The sequence below is a fragment of the Hemicordylus capensis genome, chromosome 2 (assembly GCF_027244095.1).
Source record: "Hemicordylus capensis ecotype Gifberg chromosome 2, rHemCap1.1.pri, whole genome shotgun sequence".
Taxonomy (NCBI): domain Eukaryota; kingdom Metazoa; phylum Chordata; class Lepidosauria; order Squamata; family Cordylidae; genus Hemicordylus; species Hemicordylus capensis.
The window spans coordinates 143,390,001-143,409,573 of NC_069658.1; the positions used below are offsets into that span (position 1 = coordinate 143,390,001).

The 19,573-nt window shown below is 41.2% G+C and overlaps 1 protein-coding gene across 1 annotated transcript in view; it reads left to right on the forward strand.

The window, feature by feature from the left end:
• The window catches only part of DGKQ (diacylglycerol kinase theta), a 105,052-nt gene that overhangs the window by 75,265 nt on the left and 10,214 nt on the right, over positions 1–19,573 (forward strand). The window contains exons 16-22 of the mRNA XM_053290593.1: positions 6,677–6,828; positions 9,425–9,573; positions 9,997–10,178; positions 12,114–12,214; positions 13,938–14,084; positions 18,054–18,165; positions 18,826–18,978. Of these exons, the coding sequence (XP_053146568.1) occupies positions 6,677–6,828; positions 9,425–9,573; positions 9,997–10,178; positions 12,114–12,214; positions 13,938–14,084; positions 18,054–18,165; positions 18,826–18,978 (996 nt within the window). The remainder of the gene's footprint in view (positions 1–6,676; positions 6,829–9,424; positions 9,574–9,996; positions 10,179–12,113; positions 12,215–13,937; positions 14,085–18,053; positions 18,166–18,825; positions 18,979–19,573) is intronic.

Here is a 19,573-nt window from a genome sequence, read left to right on the forward strand (position 1 = left end):
GAAATGGGATGTGTTGGAGAAAAATCAAATGCAGACCTTTCAGCTGTTCATGTTATAGCATTCTGTTGAAATGCATAGAGAGACATCACACAAATTATCCAATTTCCAGGATAGTTGTGTCTGTCATTTTTCTCAGTTGGGCATTGTTATCATCTGAACAAGATGGCATATCCAAGCCCCAAGTGGTGGCTGAATCAATCCTTGTCACTGTTTTTGGAGTCCCCATTTTGGAGTAACAGTTGGAAAATGAGCCAATTCTGACATGCTGGGCACTTTGCCTAGAACAACACGAGAGGATGCCCCAAAGACCTCTCTTGGTATAATTGAGGCTTCTGGAACATTCTCTCATTCCACATTGGGAGGGACACCTGTCCATTTTTTCACTCTAGGTGGCTGGACTCTGCTAGGTCAAGCAGTTTGCAGTCCAGTTGTCCAAAGGCTGGGACCCTTGAGCAGCTTGCCTGCAGAACCTCTGGTGCCCAGGCTGAAAAACCGGGTCATCAGCTGATCAGAAGCAAATATCACTCCACAACAAAGTTGCAGTCTTCCTGGCAGCATGCATGTATGCATGTGCCATTTAAGTGCAACAGAAATTATTTGTATGCACTTCTGAGAAATAAAAAATGGGAAGACTATTCTTTGAATTGGTTTCTAGCTTGCCCTGCATAGTATGAACCCACCTACAAGCAATTGTGCCCAAACACTCAGCGGCTACTTACTATCCAGGACTGCTGCACATGACTACTACGTGGACTTGACATCAATTGCCGGTGATGTTTTTGTTAAAGTACAGTAAAGTGTGCCATTGAGTTGTCGACTCCTGGCACCCACAGAGCCCTGTGGTTGTCCTTGGTAGAATACAGGAGGGGTTTACCATTGCCTCCTCCTGTGCAGTATGAGATGATGCCTTTCAGCATCTTCCTATATTGCTGCTGCCTGTTATAGGAAATATACCAGTGGGGATTCAAACCAGCAACCTCATTCTTGCTAGGCAAGTCATTTTCCTGCTGCGCCATTAGATGGCTGATGTTTTTGTTAGCCTGGATTAAATACAGAGGTAGTGAAGCGGTCGTATGAGAGCTCCCTCACACTTCCATGCCCCACTTCATCATGTTACCACAAAGAACTTTTTTGAATTCCATGTTTTGTAGTATATTGCACTGTGATCTAAACATGTCATGGAATGTTAAGATATCCACCTCACTACCTGCAGAGTCTGTCTGGAAAGAGACTCAAACTGAGGCAATGTAAATTGGTCCGGTTCCCTTTTTCCGGGGAATCCAGATTACTGCACATGAATCAAGCCAACATGAAAGCATCATAGACCTTTGAACTGCAGCTTGTTAGAGCATCACTGCCAAAAGGTCTCTTTCATCTATGCCAAGAAATATTTCAATTTGGTACAAAAGTTGAGAGAACCCATTTTATAACCCTTGCAGAGAAAAGGTTCCACCTAAATAACTCCAGTGGCAGAATGAAGCAATGATAGTTGCTTTAGAGAGAGCTTAAAATATTCATGTCTTCAGTGTTTCCCCTTCATTTGCAAGAAACAAAAAGTATTATTTTCTTACGAATCTCATTTGAGTTACTGTTGGTCACTTTAGGCTATCCTCACAAATGATGCTTAAAATGCCTCTCCCACTTTCTGCCTTGCATTAATAAATATTTGTACCCTAGACTAAAAAAGACTATGGTATCCCAGTAAAATGTGTGCACCCCATATTCCTTCACTTATAAATAATAATACAATTATGAAGGCCACTTATAATTCTAGGTTGGTGTTTTGAGCTTATTTTATATTGGACTTTATCAGTAGTTCGCTGATATAAAGGAAATAAATTATACTAGCTGATCTGGCACAGAGCATCTGTGCCCCTAGTTCATTCCCCCACTTTCCGCTCCATTCCGTTCTCCCCCCACCCTTCAGCCCCAGTCCATTCTCCTCCTCCCAGGCCGTTTTCCTTTCGGCGGTGCTTTCCCTCGCTGGCTGACCTGCCCGGCGCTTTCCCTCCCCTCCCCACCGGCGGTGCTTTTTCTCGCCAGCCGGAGCTTTTCCTCCCTCCCCACTGGTAGTGCTTTCTCTCGCCGGCCGGTGCTTCCTTTCCTCACCTGCCTGGGAGGCGCTTTCCCTCACTGGCCAGCTGACCAGCTACCACCGCCATTTTCTCCCCAATCTCCATTGCTATCTCTCAGGCAGTTGCTTGCAAACTCCTGCGAGAACTGCCATGCATGGGATTAGTCACGGTTACGTCTAGGAGAACTATATATAAAGAAGATGCTGAAAGGCATCATCTCATACTGTGTGGGAGATGGCAATGGTAAACCCCTCCTGTATTCCACCAAAGACAACCACAGGGTTCCGTGGTCGCCAGGAGTCGACACTGACTCGACGGCACACTTTACCTCACTATCTAACTAGTTTATGACCAAGGGTCATCTCATGAAATTGATTGCCAGGAAATTTAGGACAAGCAAACAGAGGTACTTTATTACACAACGCATAATCAACCTGTGGAATTCTCTGCCACAAGATGTGGTGACAACCAACAACCTGGATGGCTTTAAGAGGGGCGTGGATAACTTCACGGAGGAGAGGTCTATCAACGGCTACTAGTCGGAGGGCTATAGGCCACCTCAAGGCAGGATGCCTCTGAGTACCAGTTGCAGGGGAGCAATAGCAGGAGGGAGGGCATGCCCTCAACCCCTGTCTGTAAGCTTCCAGTGGCATTTGGTGGGCCACTGTGTGAAAGAGGATGCTGGACTAGATGGGCCTTGGGCCTGATCCTGCAGGGCTGTTCTTATGTTCTTTACTGTATATACCAGATTTTTTTATTTTGCTTGATGTACACCTGAACTGATGCCCTTTACATAACTAATCTTTACCACAATCTTCTAGTGCAAATTGCATTAAATAAATTTGTGGCCAATGTTATCAAGGAGTTATAAATTTACTCTAATAATAAAAGTAATGCAGGGTTTCCTAAATGAAAGTAACTGTAACTCCACATGAAAATAATTTTAAATTAAATCCAGTCGTACTCTGAGTTCCCTTTCCTTTTTCACTCTGGCTACAGAGAGTATGGGAGCAATTAACAAATAAGGGAATGGAGCAAATTTTACTGCCAGCAAGGGAATGTGTGGTTATAAACAAAGAACAGTTGTGTTTGATTTTGGCCTTAAAATAATGAGCTATTTTTGTTCTACCTAAAAGAAAAACAGCTTCAACATTCATAATCTTGAAGGATAGTTAGAATGTAGCTCAAATAACAAAGTTGTCTGCATGTTGAAAACATGATGATAGATTAATTTACACCACTTAAGGTACTCTTAAAAAATATGTCCATATCCAGTTGGCTCTCTTGAAGCTTGTTGTGAGCTCATATTTCTAAGCTACGATGCCAAGTTTAAGTCTTCTGAAATTATCAGAATGTATAGTGGCCTAGTTCTCACACACACCTCCAGCAGTGTGGTTGTGGCAACCCTGTGATATGATTTTCATGCTGTTTCGGATTGTGTGTAAATGACACAGCCTTGTGGGTCAGGCTGATCACACGGATCTTTCCTACACATTGATCTCTAGTAGGAGATGACGACTTTCATGACTGTCTTCACAACCTACCCTCATTGCTGCATTATTCTCCCTCCCCTCTCCTTTCCTCCCCTGAGGATTGGAGAGGAGAGCTGGTCTTGTGGTAGCAAGCATGACTTGTCCCCTTAGCTAAGCAGGGTCCACCCTGGTTGCATATGGATGAGAGACTTGACGTGTGAGCACTGTAAGATATTCCCCTTAAGGGATGGAGCTGCTCTGGGAATTGCATCTAGGTTCCAAGTTCCCTCTCCAAGATAGGGCTGAGAGAGATTCCTGTCTGCAACCTTGGAGAAGCCGCTGCCAGGCTGTGTAGACAATACTGAGCTAGATGGACCAATGGTCTGACTCAGCATATGGCAGCTTCCTATGTTCCTATGCTCCTATTGTGGAATTGCACAGTAGGAAAGCAACTTCATGGTTCTTGCTCAAGGGGCCAGAGTAAAACTTTTTTCTCATGATGTATGACAGAAGTCATAGTATAGATTTAGGCTTTGCGGATGGCATGTTAACTAAAAGGTACAGTTGAACATATTAATTATTTGTAGTAAGCATCTTTGAACCCCTGCTAACTTGGCAAAAAGACACCTTTTAAAAGTGGTGATTCTCTTTTATTTAGCAGGGGGAGAGTAACTGGCCCTATCCACCCCCAGCACAGTATCCCTCCAGTGACTGTTGCTGGTGTCTATCTTATGTTTCTTTTTAGTTTGTGAGCCCTTTGGGGACAGGGAGCCATCTTCTTTATTTATTATCTCTCTGTGTAAACCACCCTGAGCCATTTTTTGGAAGGGCAGTATAGAAATTGAATGAATGAATGAATGAATGAATGAATAAAACCCACTCGCTTGAAATTTTGTAGTTGCATAAAGATAACTTTCCCCTATATGAGTTGGATCTTGCTTGGATGGGCTCCTACACATATGATTCAAATCCTGAAATGGGATTAGCATAAATAAGAGACAAGTGGCACTCACACTTGAGAATAGCTTGACACTGTCTGTTGAGAACTCTGAAGTCCCCCCCTGCTTGCAGGGGAAGTTGGAGGGGATCTTACACACAGAGAAGAAGAAATTTCTCTGCCCGCACCCCCGCTGCCTTATCTGTTGTATCTCTGCATCTTTCTGTCCGTAGCAGCAGATTGGGGTGGGGCCGTAATTCAATAGGAGAGCATCTACATTGCATGCAGAAGGTCCTAGGTTTGATCCCCAGCATCTCCAGGTAGAGCTTGGAAAGACTCTTGCCTGAATGTTTGGAGAGCCACTGCCAGTCAGTGAGGACAATACTGAGCTAGATGGACCAATGGCCTGACTTGGTATAAGGCAGCTTCCAATGTTCCCTGGAAATTAGGAGTGCGAGGGAAAGTTAAATAGCTGAGGCGATGGATATGCAGAGACAAATAGATGGAGTCTGTTGCTTCACATAGTGAGCTTTTCCTTCATGATTAGTATTTCCATGTAGGGAAGAAGCACGAAAGTCACATTTGCACATCTGTACTAGGAATATGTAGTCAATCACCATTTGGGCAGGTACTCAAACCTTGGAAAGGGAAGAGCTTTTCTAGTACATTCTCATATTATAAATATAGGAGTAGTAATATTTCTTACTGAACAAGCTACTTCAAAAATTGTTGCAAGCTTTTGGACTCCATGAGGCATATGTAGTCAGAGCAAAAGTAAAATTTTGGTTCTGTTCAGACCTTGCATCAAACCAAAGTCAAGGAAAATTTAGCTTGGTGGGTTAGGGTAATAGCTGAATTGTCAAATCAGAATCAGAAATCTTGGTATGAAGTGGGTTTGCAAAGCATGGATATTGTGCTAATTATGCTTTTGTGTGATATCTGAACTGAAAAAATCATACCCATTATGGTTGCTCTTCCTCTGGAGGCAGCTGCATCTAGAGATGAAAAATGAAGAGAACCAGCTCTAAATAATGGTTGGCCTATACATTTAGAAGCTTGGACCATGATTTGGGCTCTAAACTGTGATTAGTGCAAATCATGGTTGGTATGGTTGGAACTGAGGCTCCAAAGTATCCAGTCATGGCTGTTGGTGCTCGAGGAGTTTTGTTTTTTTTAAAGGCTGGGCTTAGTGGTATTAATCCATTCATTCTGTCTAAAATAAATCTCGCTCCATCATTGCCGTTTTCCACGTACTTAAGCCAACAAAAGTTGCTTTCTTCAAACACTGGTATGATTTCCAGTAGCCCTTTGAGTTGGTGGCAGGCTGTTCATATGTGTTAGCAGCTGCCTAGAACAATCCATTCCTTATCCTCCATTCAGAGAGTAGAATGCGGATTGTTGCAATCTCATCTCTGCCTTGAACTCAGGGTGACTCCATGCTTTATGCAGCAAACAGGAATCCCGTGGATACACTAGGGTTCCTTGGAGCAAATAAGTAGTGCAAACAACATGCACATGTCTTTCAGTAACCTCAGTCTTCATGCCATGGAGCCCTAGTCCAGTCAGAGGTCACACCCACACCCACACACGTTTAAATTTGCAGACATGTTGATTACACTCTGTAGAACTGCAGCAGACGTGTTTACTGTCTCCAGTGTAGACTGTGATCACTAGGTGCCATTAGGTATGCTGCTCTTCTTGGACGGCACCTTGGAATATCGGGGTGAATAGATTGCCCCCTGAGCACATTCCAATTCTCAAGCTAATGGAGAAAGTGAAGTGAACATTTACATGTTTAATATCATGTTGTTTATAGGCAATGGGCTATGTTTATTGTTTGCTTTTATGCTGTAATGTTTGCAAGCTTTTTGTGATGCCCTAGGGCTAAAACAAATACACTTGAATCTGATTTCGGGAATGAGCAAACCATCAAGAGGGAGTTTATTCTGTGTGAGTGTATTATTGAAATGACTAAATGGCGCAAAAGTGCAGATGAACTTTGTGCATTGGGGAAATGTAGCTGAAGGCTTGCACAGAAGATATTCTCAATAGACAGTGGGTAGGAAGTCTTCTCTACTAAAACATGCATGTTTTATTCAAGCCTTCTTGTTTTTCATTTTGTTTTTTGAAATAGGGTCTTATCAGTCACATCTGCAACTTTCTTTAATGACTTTTTTTTTTGCATCTTCTAGCCAACCAAGCTTCCACAGAACTGCTGCCCGCTGCTTGTATTTGTGAATCCAAAAAGTGGAGGCCTTAAAGGTCGGGATTTGCTGTACAGTTTTCGAAAACTCTTGAATCCTCATCAAATCTTCGAACTGACGAATGGAGGCCCACTGCCTGGGTAACAATTCATTCCTGTTAACATAGATTTCCTCTTTCTCTTAAGATTTGTTCAAATGGTATTCTTGGCTTGGTTTCTGATGGGCCCCTTCCATCTATTCTTCTGCTTCCTGCTGTTGGGCACATGATGTAGTCCAATGGCAGAAGCTAAGTGGCCCAATTCTGTGCAGTATTTGGATAGGAGACTGCCTGGGAGCCGTATCTAAGTGAATTGGAGCTCCCTGGAGGAAGAATGGGGTGTTATGAGCAAAGGTAATAACCTTTTCCCACCCATCAAGCTGCTGCAGCCATTTCCCACCTCGACTGCTTTTTGCTCCTTGGATTCCTGTTTGTGATTTGGTATTGCAGATTACAGGTGTTGAATCTCCAGTCTTTGACTTTGTGTTGGTTTTTTTCTTCATACCATTGTGTCATGATAGTGTGGTGAGATGGCAGGTTTGCATTCAACATTGGCCAGCAATAAACACAAGGGCTGGATTCAGAATAACTGTTTTGAGGGGCATGCCTTAAGGTGTTTGCAGCTGCCTAGTGGTCTGTGTAAGTTTTTGTTTTTTAAATAGCAGATGCCTCCACCTGTGGTGGCATTGGGTGGAGGGCTGCTATTCATGAAAGCCAAATCCTCACTGATGTGCAGCAGTAGTTGTCCAGGTCTTTGGATCCTAGCCACTGGCTTCAAAAGCTTTTAGTGCAGTAATTGGGCAACAGCCATAGTGTGAGCAGTGGTGCAGCGGAGGATGAAAAATTTTAATGCCAAAAGACACAATGGAGTAGGGATGTTTAACCCAGCTGTCAAATAATAAATCTTTCCACTATTTTGAACAGCTTTTAATGTCAGCTAACAGAACTGTAGGGGTGAGTTTAATAAATGGCATTTCTATTTTTACATTTGGAATTTGGCAGCAGTTATAAAAATGCAACAGAAGCTAATTTGTCAAAGACACAGTGATGCACCAAATGTGTAATGGAATGCATCTATTGTGGGGAGAGAGAACAGTAATGTCTAATCAAGCTAGTTATCTATTATTGATAGGTAGAACTCACTTTTATTATTTGACTTCAGAATGGGATTATTTGTGGTCTGCTGCGCTCTTTGCTTCATCTGTAAAACTTGGTTGACTGCCACACCTTGAAATAGAATGTTTTTTGAAACCATATAAAGTGCAGTCAATAACTTCCTTTTATTCACTAGGTTTTAAAAAAATAATTGGGAATATGAAATAGCATCTAGACTAGTGTTGTGCTTAGCTTGTGGGACATAGCTTGTGGTTATTGTGCAAAATGATTGGCCTCTGTTCCAGGCTTGTTCTTGCACAAACTTGTATATACTGTATTTTATTTTTTATTCATTACGTTTCTATGTCTCTCCAAACATCAGGTTCTGGGTGGTGTACAACAATTAAAGCAGCAATTAAAATAAAATTAGAATATTAACCTAGAAGGGGAAGAACCAATGGCATTATTCAACTCCAGCACGTTCCTTCAGTGGCTGTTACTGGTCTTTCCCTTGTGTTTCGTCTTAGACTATGAGCTCTTTGTGACAGTGAACTTGCTTCTGACTTCAATTTTACAGATAGATATCCTCGTTATCCATGTGGGTTCCGTTGGCTTAAACAACAGATAATAGAAATTCGGACAACAAGACATTGAGTGAATGGAAATTGGGGGGTTAGGTTCCTGGTGAGCAAAAAAAAAAAGGGGGGGGGAGGGTCCAAAAATGCTTCTAAAAGGCAGAAACAAGTGAAATTATGTACCATACCATGTTCTCCAGGTCTCCAGCTGTCCAGCAATGCTCCCCAAGCCCCCAATTCAGCCGGTTTTCTGTGAAAAATCACAGGGATTTTTTTCTTTTTAGGAAAGAGCCACAAAATGGCTCCCGTTAGCAAAATGGTGAATCCACCCTGAGTCCGCAGATACCCTTTTTTCTACCATGTGTACCAAGGTCAGGTCTCTATTGCTTGACCACGGATATATGCGAGACCGCAGTTGTCAGGACGACTGTATGTAACAAGGTTGACCTGTATTATTCTGTGCAAGCTGCTTTGAGAACTTCTTTTATTGAAAAGTGGTATGTAAATAGTAGCCCAGATCAGACGTAACACCGAATCATGTTTCAGTGCTATGTGAACAACAGTAAGGGAACCCAGACTCCTGGTCTGCTCTGCTTCTCTCTTGCACACAAGGGAAGGAGGCTTCCGCTTTCATCTTGAGCACAAACCTGAGTTCTGTGATACATATAAATCTGGGAACTTTGTTTTGTTAACCAGGTAGAACAAGCCAGGATATTAAACCGGATCAAACTGTGGTTTGATATCTCGGTTTGTTTTAACTATAGCTAGTTAAGAAACTGCAATTCCCCAACATCATATACAGGTATAACCTAGAACTGTGGCATGGAAGACTGCTTTTTGAATAACACAAGGCCTATGTTCCTCTGAGTATGCAGAACTAGTTGTGTAGTTCTTTGGATCCTAGTCTCAGCCAGTCAAAAGGCAGTTGATCAACCAAAAATATTTATTTGGCTAGAGAATTAGAGGCCTGGATGCATGTTTTAATTTACAGCATTTCTGCAATAATGTTGTGTTGTTTTTATATTGAAGATTTCATACATTCTCTCAAATTCCCTATTTCCGAATATTGGTGTGTGGCGGTGATGGCACAGTTGGTTGGGTTCTCGGTGCACTGGAAGAGATCAGGCACAAGCTCGTCTGTTCAGAGCCATCTGTGGCTATTTTACCTTTAGGAACAGGTGAGTCTGAAACTGTTCTAGGATCAATGAGAAACTGTTAAGTTGGTTCATAAACTGGCAGACTTTTTGCCTAAAGTCTTCTTGTCAACTGCCCAGAGATGTATGTTTTGGGCGGTATACAAATATGTTAGTTAGTTAGTTAGTTAGTTAGTTAAATACATACATACATACATACATACATACACACATACATACATACATTCTTGTTTAGCTTTTGTAGCAAGTAAAATGTATGTTTTAAAATGTATGAAGTAAAATGTTTAAAATGTATGAAGGGCAAGAAATCTGCAAAGCCCTTAAAATTTGCAAGTGATTGTTTAAAAGATGATGGGAGTAGTATTTATGTTGACCTTCTGATTTCTTTTGGAGCTAGGCCTTTTGTTTTTGAACAAGTGTTAATAAAAATATGTCCTTTTCAATCAGGTAATGACTTGGGGAGGGTGCTGCGCTGGGGTGCAGGATATAGTGGCGAAGATCCGTACTCCATTCTGATATCTGTAGATGAAGCAGACAATGTACTCATGGATCGCTGGAACATCCTTCTAGATGCTCAAGAAGCGATTGAAAGCTCAGAAAATGGTGTGTTAGAGCTTGAGCCTCCTAAGGTATTTCTCTTGTTGTTTTTCCCCTCAAAAGAGAAACCCTTAAATCCATTAACTTATTGAACTACCTAATAAAAGTTGTACCAAAAGCCAGTTTTGATTGGTAAATTCGAAGATAACAGCCCTCCTTCGCACCATCAGCTAAGTACCCAATCAACAGACTGAAGGAGAATCGCTCTTCTCACCCAGCCACCTTGCCAATTTCTCTCTCATCTCTTTCCTCTTTGCACATCTGTGTTTCTCATCCTGCCCTATTCCCTCCCCTTCCTGATGTCCTGTTTGTGGTGATTCACAACCCATTGTCAGATTCAAGGACAATGGGTTGCATCCAAAGGTTTCCTTCCTGCAGAGAGAGGTAACTTTTGATTACAACCCAACACTGTTGAGGCAGATATTATAGCTACATAGAGTACAGTCCATGTAGAAAATGTATTTATAAAAATATGGTATGCAAACACCTTGGGGGAAAATCACTCCCTTCTTAAAGATGATTAAATATTCAAATATGGAGTCTTTATGAACATTTAATATGCATCAGTTCACTCCCCCGCCCTTGTCAGAATGGTATTGGATGTAGTAATTCACCAGTGAAGCACCATGTATGAAATATTTATTTGATGGTAATTAGGATATTTCACCTTGATTAGGATTAATCCAAACTCTTATTACTGATTTCCCCCCGGGGGGTGGGGGAATCTTGTAAAACTGTAATACTGTTCTTTCTAGTAAAAATAAATAGAATAAATAAAACTTTTGCCAAATAAAACTCACCTCCTCCATGAATGTTAACACTTTCTCTTGAAATATATTATGGTGAGAATGATCTGGTCATGTTTGGTTTCAGAATTTATCACAAAATTATGCTTCTCAAGAGACATCTCTTAAGCTTTCTTTTTGATTGACCTAATTCTTGGGATGCATGGGTGTTAATGGTGATCCCCTAGCTATTGAATTACCCTTGAACTAGGGATGTGCACAAACTGTCGGTCGGATGGTTCGGCGGCAGGGGATTTACCTTTTAAGGAACAGGGAGGGTGCCGCCTCTTCCCGGCTGGTGCTGGGCTGCTGTGTATCTCCTTGCAGCCCTGGTCAGCATCAAACCGAAAGTGTCTGACGTGTGTGCATGCACATGTGTCGGGCACTTCTGGTTTGACCCTGACTGGGGCTGCAAGGAGGTGCGCAGCAGCACCATACCAGCGGTTTAGGTGGCAGCACCAGCAGGGGGGACGCGTTGGGTGGGTTTCAGTGGCACCCTCCCTGCTCCTTAAAGATAACACACACACGCCCTGCCAAACCGGTCTGAACGCCGGACCTCCGAACTGGTTCATGCACATCCCTACCTTGAATCACTAGTTTGAATAATGACATTTAAAGAAGTACTTCCTATTAATATTATAGCATCTAAGATTATTTAAGACAAATCTAGGATAGAATTTCAACTTTGTTACATTCTCACATGTCTGTCCCAACCTTCGTCCAAGAAGCTCAAGGTAATGTATATGGAAGTCACCCCATTTGATCCTCCCAACAACCCAGTGATGTCTGTTAGACACTGTGTGCTTGACTTGCCAAGATCATCTTATGGGCTTCATGGTGAAGAAGGGATTTGAACCTAGGCCTCTCTGGACCAAATCAAGTACTCTGATCACCATACCATACTGTCTGTTTTTGTTGTTTTATTTTGGAATATTCTGTACTGCCTTCTTTTAAAAAGGCATTCAGTGTGGCGTACAAATAAAATTAATAATCATTACAGGAACCTCTTAAAAATCCAAAAGCAATGTCGCAAAATCAATACTCAGCTACACTGTCAAGCATTTAGTTTGTTGTACCTTTATATCTGAAGCATTTGTAATGCTAATATTTCAGCCAATTTGTTTGAAATCAGAAGTCTGGAATAGATTGTAGGTCTTTATTTCTGTTTCTTAAATGTTTCAGATTGTACAAATGAACAATTACTGTGGTATTGGAATTGATGCAGAACTGAGTCTAGGTTTTCATCATGCCCGGGAAGAAGAGCCAGACAAATTCAACAGCAGGTATCTGTAACTTAATCTTAAATGAACAACCGCACACATGCACACTGTTGAGGAGGCATTCGTTGGTGTTCATGGAGGGCAGGAGACACATTCTTACAATATGGAGATACGTGAGACTATTAAAAATCATATAATATAGTACCATATTAGAAGGAAATGTGATTGTTGTATCTGGGGACTGAGGAATCTTTTGTTCCTCTTCTAATACTTCAGATATCTGTGCTTACTTTCCTCTGGGTATATATGACTGAAAATTAGAAAATTAGTTGTCCTATGGGAATTCCCTATTTGGGATTTCTAAAATGGAGCTGAAAAAGGAGTCTCTACCTTGTAAGCTTCCACAACATCAGACTCTGATAAGCTTATTATGTAAAGGTGGTGGCAGCAACTGCTCTAGAACAACACTGTTTTAAAATTCCCAGGGGTCTCAGCCCCTGATGTATGTTGTGGAGGGGAATTTTGAAATGGCACCTGCGCACAATTGTGCACAGTGGTTCTCCTGCTGTTTTCCAGGAAGTTGTAAGGGCTGGAGGAAGTAGGAAGGAGAACTTATGGCAATAGTGGGTGCCCCTCCTTTAGTGCCGTTGTTCATGGCTGTGACATGAACACTGGGCAGGAAGGCCTTGGGCTAGCTGTGGCCTCTCTGATGGGCATGGGTCTCAGCCATTGCCTGAGTTGGCCAACACCTTATAGAGACCCTTGCCATGTATGCAAATTGGAACCATGTGGCAGGGTCAATGATATGGTTCACACCGTCTTCTCTAAATAAGAATCACTGCAAGATAGATCTTTGGTGTCCGATAGCTGTTCTGAGGTGGTACTTGCTTTCACAGCTGTCGAGAGTAGGCACTCTGCTTCAGTTGAATCCATCACCATATGATCTGTGTAGCAGTTTGAGTTGTTATATGTAGTGACTGTTAAGAAGGATACTCTTTTGTTTACTCTTTATCTGACTTTGAGAGATACTTGAGTCTTAAAAAACAACCACCCAATAACAACAATCCTATTCACATATGCTTAAGGAATATGTTCGTTTCAACATGCTTTACTTCCCAGTGAACAAGTATAGGATCTTCATTTTCCTTTGAAGTCAATTTTTAGTTTTAAATCCATTTAAGGATTTATTCTGTAGGACCTGGTTTCAGTTATCCCAATTCATAGAAGTCACAGTAAGGTAAGCTGTTGCTTAAATAGCTCCATTGGTTTCTTGTCCATTTGTGAGCATGTCCGAAAATGCTGGTCCTTCCTATAAAAGCCGTTAAGGGCTTGGAACTTGGCGACCTTGTTTTCCCAGGCTAGTTAATCTTTTTAACCTCCAGAGCCTGTTTTAAAACTGCTTTTCCCCCTGCTGCTTTTTCCCTATTTTGGGGGGTCCCCCGCCCCTTATTTTAGTGTATAAGCTGCCCTCTAAATATTTATATTGAAGTCTGGAGTATCCATCCATAAAATGAAGAAATTAAAATATGGAAGCGAATGGGTTCTGTGAAGATTTCATTGTAGTTCTGTGTGTTCTGCATGTTCTTGGAAAATGTGCACTTTGTGTGCCAGTTGCAGACAAAACCTGGAGTGTGTCAAACTTTTAAAAAAAAGTAACAAGGAGGTCTCCTTTAAAGTCTGAGGGGGAATAGCTTGTATTCATGAGCAGAGTACAGGCAGTATTGTGATGTGAAGTTTGCAATTTGCATGACATGAATATTGAAATGAAAAATGTATCTCCCTCTAGGTTTCACAACAAAGGTGTCTATGTAAAAGTTGGACTGCAGAAAATGAGTCATACCAGAAATCTTCATAAAGAAATAAAACTCCAGGTGGACCAGCATGAAGTTGAACTTCCAAATATTGAGGGCCTTATTTTCATTAATATTCCCAGGTAGAAACCGTGTGTGTGTGTGTGTGTGTGTGTGTGCGTGTGTGCACACGCGCGCGCATGTACGTGCACACGCATGCAGTTGTACCAATGTTTTTGTCCCTCTAAGACAACGGTACTTGCAATAAGATTGCATCCTGCCCTGTGTTCTAATAGCCAGAATATTTGTATTAATGTAGTAATCTTTTGCTGGTCAATGACCGAACAAACCTATCTATCTGTAGTAATGAGAGATTCCTGCAGTTTGTATTAGGAGCTTATTCTGAGCCAATGTAGTTGTGGAACTACTGAAAATTTATTAGAATTGGTCAGGTGTCACCAGGAATTGTTTGAAAAGTTGAAATGCACTGATTCGAAGTGGGGCAACTGTTTCACTGATGCAAAATAAAATACATCACAATATTTTAAAAAAACCTCTCCCTCCCCCCACACCCCCCTCTCTGTTCTGACTGCTTTGTTAATTCCCCTCGTCCTGCCTTTGTCCATTCAGCTAGGGATGTGGCCATATGAAACTGCTTTGTACCAAGCGTCCCATTGATCCATCTAGCTTGGTACTGTTGGTTCCAGCTGGCAGTAGCCCTACATTGTCTTCAGCAGATCTTTTTCTCAGCCCTGCAACCCAAGTTCTTCTTAACGGAAGATGCCAGAGGTTAAACCTAAGGCATTCTTTGTTCAAAGCATGTGCTCTACTGCTGAGCTGTGGCCCCTTTAACAATGAGCTATGGTGCAAAATGATCAATCATATGCCAACAAACTCATCTTAGCAATAGCAATAGCACTTACATTTATATACCGCTCTATAGCCGGAGCTCTCTAAGCGGTTTACAATGATTTAGCATATTGCCCCCAACATTCTGGGTACTCATTTTACCGACCTCGGAAGGATGGAAGGCTGAGTCCACCTTGAGTCTTCCACTTGGTGCACAGTATAGAGGTCAAGGAATGGCAAACAACCAAAAGCTCTACTAGTGAGTTGTCGGAAAAACAGACATGGTCTAGGTATAAAATAAACTGGAATAAATCTAAGGCAACATTGTTGGGTTTATTATCTTCTTGTATTGGATTCGATCATTGGCCATTTAGATTCCAGAAACTTTTTTTCAAATATCTACATATTCTGCTAGCAAAAGATATTAGACAGTCAATTAAAGTAAAATTTGTTCAGTTAACATCTCGGATTGAAGCCAACTTAATAAATGGAAATTGTTTGGTTTTAGTATTTTGGGGTAAGGTGAATGTGTTAAAATCTTATGTTATACCAAAAGGTGTATATGTGTTAAGTGTATAACAAAGGAAAAATCCCATGGACAAACCTTAGGGTTAGTATGCTTCTGTGTAACATAGCATTCAATAATTCAGCAGCTGTTCAAATAGTACTCAGTCACATGCAAAGACACCTCAGGTCCTGAAAATCATCAGTGTGCAAGTTGGTGTTGCAGTGTAGACAAGCCTTTAAGATGGAGTGACTTCTTTAAATGCCAACATTTAAATATATCTCTTATGTTGCCTCTGATATATATTTTCCCCGTATTAACATTGTTGCTTGTTTTCTTAATTTTTAACATTTTAGTAAACTAATAGAGAATGAGGTCATTCGCACAATCAAGAACTGTGTTCTTCCTGGGTTTCAGAGCTGTATGTGCTCCCAATTTTCAGTTGTATGGAAGCAAGGTAGGAGAAAAACCTGGGTAGAAGTGATTGTGCGGAAGCAAGGTAGGAGGAAAAGCTACCCGGGTTTCCCTCCTACCTTGCTTCCACACAGTCACTTTTACCCATGTTTTCCTCTTACCTTGCTTCCATGCAAATGAAAATTGGGAGCCCACATAGTTCCCAAACCAGGGTAGAACACAGTTTTTGCTTGTGTGAATGGCCTCAATGTATTATAGGTCTAGTATTCTGACAGGATCTGGACAGCAGGTCTGGATTCTTAAAGTTATACCTACCTACAGTAAAAATCTGTTTGGATGCTGAGCTTTCATTCTAGCCAAGCAATTTGATTGACTAATTGCTAATGTTGGTAGGGTTCATGTGAATATCGATTTCTTCTTATCTTCACTGCTTAGCTTTAAAAGTGCTTATAATAAAGTGTAGTCTCAGTAAATGTTTTTGTCAGCTTGTGTAGACTTACAAGATATCCTAAAGTGCCCTCTTCAGGCCATAAAACCAAAAGCAAAGAGTTTGTCAGAAAGCTGTCCGCTCTTCCTCATGATTAAAATAATGAGCTGTAAATCCCTGGGTCCTTATTCCAGTGATTTCAGTATCTGAGTCTGTCTAGACAAATGCTGGCTCCTAGAGCTTTCTCTAGGCTTTTCTCATTGTTTTCTCATGAAATCACCATACATATCATTGACTATGGTTTGCTCACATTTCTGGTTACTGTGCCAGCACAGAAAGTGAAATACTACTCCAACTGAGGGAAGAATGTTACCTTCTGTACAGTCAAATGTTTTATGTGCCCTTCACTTTTTTTTTTACTCCCCTTAGTCAAATGGTGTTCATCTTGTTGTAGTATGTTGTTTTTGATACTGAGGAATTATAAACTCTGTGTGTTATGTTGATGATGAACATACAAAATTGTGAGGTTGGATAAAGAATATAGGTTAAGCAGTGGGAAGCCCACCTCTGAGAGTGAGTTTGAGGACATGGGAGAACATATTTAATCTGATGAGATGACTGCCTTATGTTGGGAAAGAGCTTCTAAAGGGTGGAATGAAGGAAACAAGAGGAGTCCACCTCCTACTCCACTTGCCTGGATACTGTTTCCACTCCTTCCTTGCATCCTTCTTAATCTGTGAGTTCTGTGGATCAGGACAGCTCACAATGCTCCTTCAGATTTTCTGAAGAGGTGGCAACAGAGGAAGCGTAAATAACTTGCATGTAGGGAATGAGTTACCTGTTGCCTCTGGGCTGTATGGGAAAGGTGGGGAAGAATATGGGCATCCCTAGGACTTGTTCCAAGTGTGGGGGCAGAACCAACCATGCCATACCCCACTCCCTGAGAGTATGACCCATTGAGACTGTTCTCACGATGGAGGAGAACCAGGCTAATGGAGCCTAGCTCTGTTCTCCCCCATCGTGAGAACCACCAGCTTGACCCGCTCTCCCCGCCAAACCCGTCTCGACTCTACACATGGATTGTGTCTAGAGCCTCATCGAATTCATGGGAACTGGCTCAACCATAGGTGGGAGAACACTTGCCACTCTTGCCCTCCTCTCCGGGTGGCCATGGGGAGGAAAGATGTACATTGTGCTTCTGTTGCTTTTTGAAACATTTAAAATGGCAGTCTAAGCCTGAGGGTCTTATCTTCTGAATATCTTCACTTATTGCCATTTAAACTTTGTATTGCCTTATACTGCACTGGATTGAGAAAATAGTATTTTTTTTAAAAAAATGTTTTCTGTCTGCTTCTTATTTTGTTGTTTCATATCTCGGCTAGTTGTAGCTGGGCATGTGGGGATAGGTATTGCCAGCTTAAAAGTAGCTAATTCAATGCTAACACTTTATAGAGCCCCTGAATTGTATATCTCCTCCCAGATTGGGAGCTGAGCTGTGTTTGGAGTTGTAATTGTTCAATAAGCAGGAATAAGCTGCCCTTTTATTTTAATCTATTTTACTAGTATTTACTAGCATTTTCAGTGACTCTGTGCTGAGCAGGACCCCATAGAATGCTGATTATCCCCTCTTTTAAATTTCTTCTGATTTTATACTGCTTTTTGACTGAAACAAAGTGTTTGGCTGAGTCCTTTTTAGCTTACATGCATTTTATCTATTCTGTTTGTGTTTTATATCATGTTTTAAAATTTTGTATTTTTAGATTCCCTCCCCCTCAGTCTTAATGCTACATTAATTTTAATCTCCGTAATACTGCAACACTTTCCTTATATTGCATTTACTGTATAGTATTACTGTTTTACAACTTGTGCTGGTCAACGACCGTAATAAAGATTATTATTTATTATTTTGTTGTCCAGTTGGGGATCTGGTGCTGATCTTTGGGGCTCTGATAATGATAACCGGTTTGAGAAACCAAGAATTGACGATGGCTTACTAGAAGTTGTTGGTGTGACTGGAGTTGTTCACATGGTAAGTCTTTTGCTTAATGCCAGTTTGACTAAAGCAATCAAAACTATTAGGACTTCTTGCTCAACTATAATTTCTAAGTGTCTCTTACAAATTGACCCAAGACACAATGTGGTATAAGTCACCATGATGCTCCCCCCCACCCCCTGCACATTTGACTTGGCATGAAATTATTAACTTGTAAATTTAAAATTGAATTGAAATTCAAATGACAGTCTGTAAAGTTGCACTGTATCAATGGTTACAGAGCATTCCCCATCTTTCTGTAATTGATTCATTTAAAGCCTGAGAATAATACATTTTAATAAAGATAATTGGCGGTTATCTTACAGTTGTATGTCACCTTGAAAAGTGGTAAAAAACATATAAATGGCTTTTAAAACATTTTGTACTTCGCCATTTGTTGAATCTTGACAAATATCTCAAATGCTAAAGTGATCAAGGTGAACATTTTTTAAAAATACATTTTGAGGTTGCAGTTTTATGAGTGTTTCCTGAGGCAAAAAAACCCTTGCGCCGCAAGTGTCTTCGAAGCATCACTAGCATTGTATCAGTTTTACCAATTCTTCCTCTTGTAAAATGAGTTATAAAATGTGTGTGGTTTATCTTAACAATATTTTTATGTATTTAAAAAGATTGCTTTGACTATGTCACTCTTAATAGGGCCAAGTACAGGGTGGCCTACGTTCAGGTATCCGCATAGCCCAAGGTTCCTACTTCCGTCTGATGCTTCTGAAGCCAATTCCAGTACAAGTCGACGGAGAGCCCTGGATCCAGCCTCCAGGCCAGATCATTATTTCTGTAGCAGGACCAAAGGTGTGTATTTTTTAATTTTTTTGTGTGTAATTTTTTTTTGGTTAGACAACTTGATTATTTTTTTTAAAGAAACAACAGAAAAAAAGCCAATGTGGGACTATTGCCTTAAAAAAGAACAAAAAACATCCACGACTATAGATGGTAAATATTCAGAGAACTCCTTCAGGCTTTCTAAGGCTAAGTTTTCCCTGAAGTGGTTAAACCAGTATCTGGTCTGTACTACCTCAGACTTCATGACTGGGGGACTGCATAGATATACATAGAAAACTAGCACGGCAGGCAGAAGTATGGGCTAGAATCCCTCTCCCTCACATCCAGTTCTCTTTGTGGAGGGCATTGTTTTGTAGGGGCAGCGTCCAGTTGTGCTGATTCAATCTGCATTACTACAAGTTTGTGACAGTATCTCAGAACTAAGCCTCTCTTACTTGGATAAACACAGAGACTGGACTCCAGAGAGCCTAGGTTCTTACTAAGTTGCTTGCATGTGTACACACAGATGTTTTTAATTTCCCTTCTCTGGCTGTAGTCCCTTGTGTTGCACTGGAAGCTCTTTGGGATCTGGGAGGATCCCTTAATCTCCACAGGTAGCCTTTTT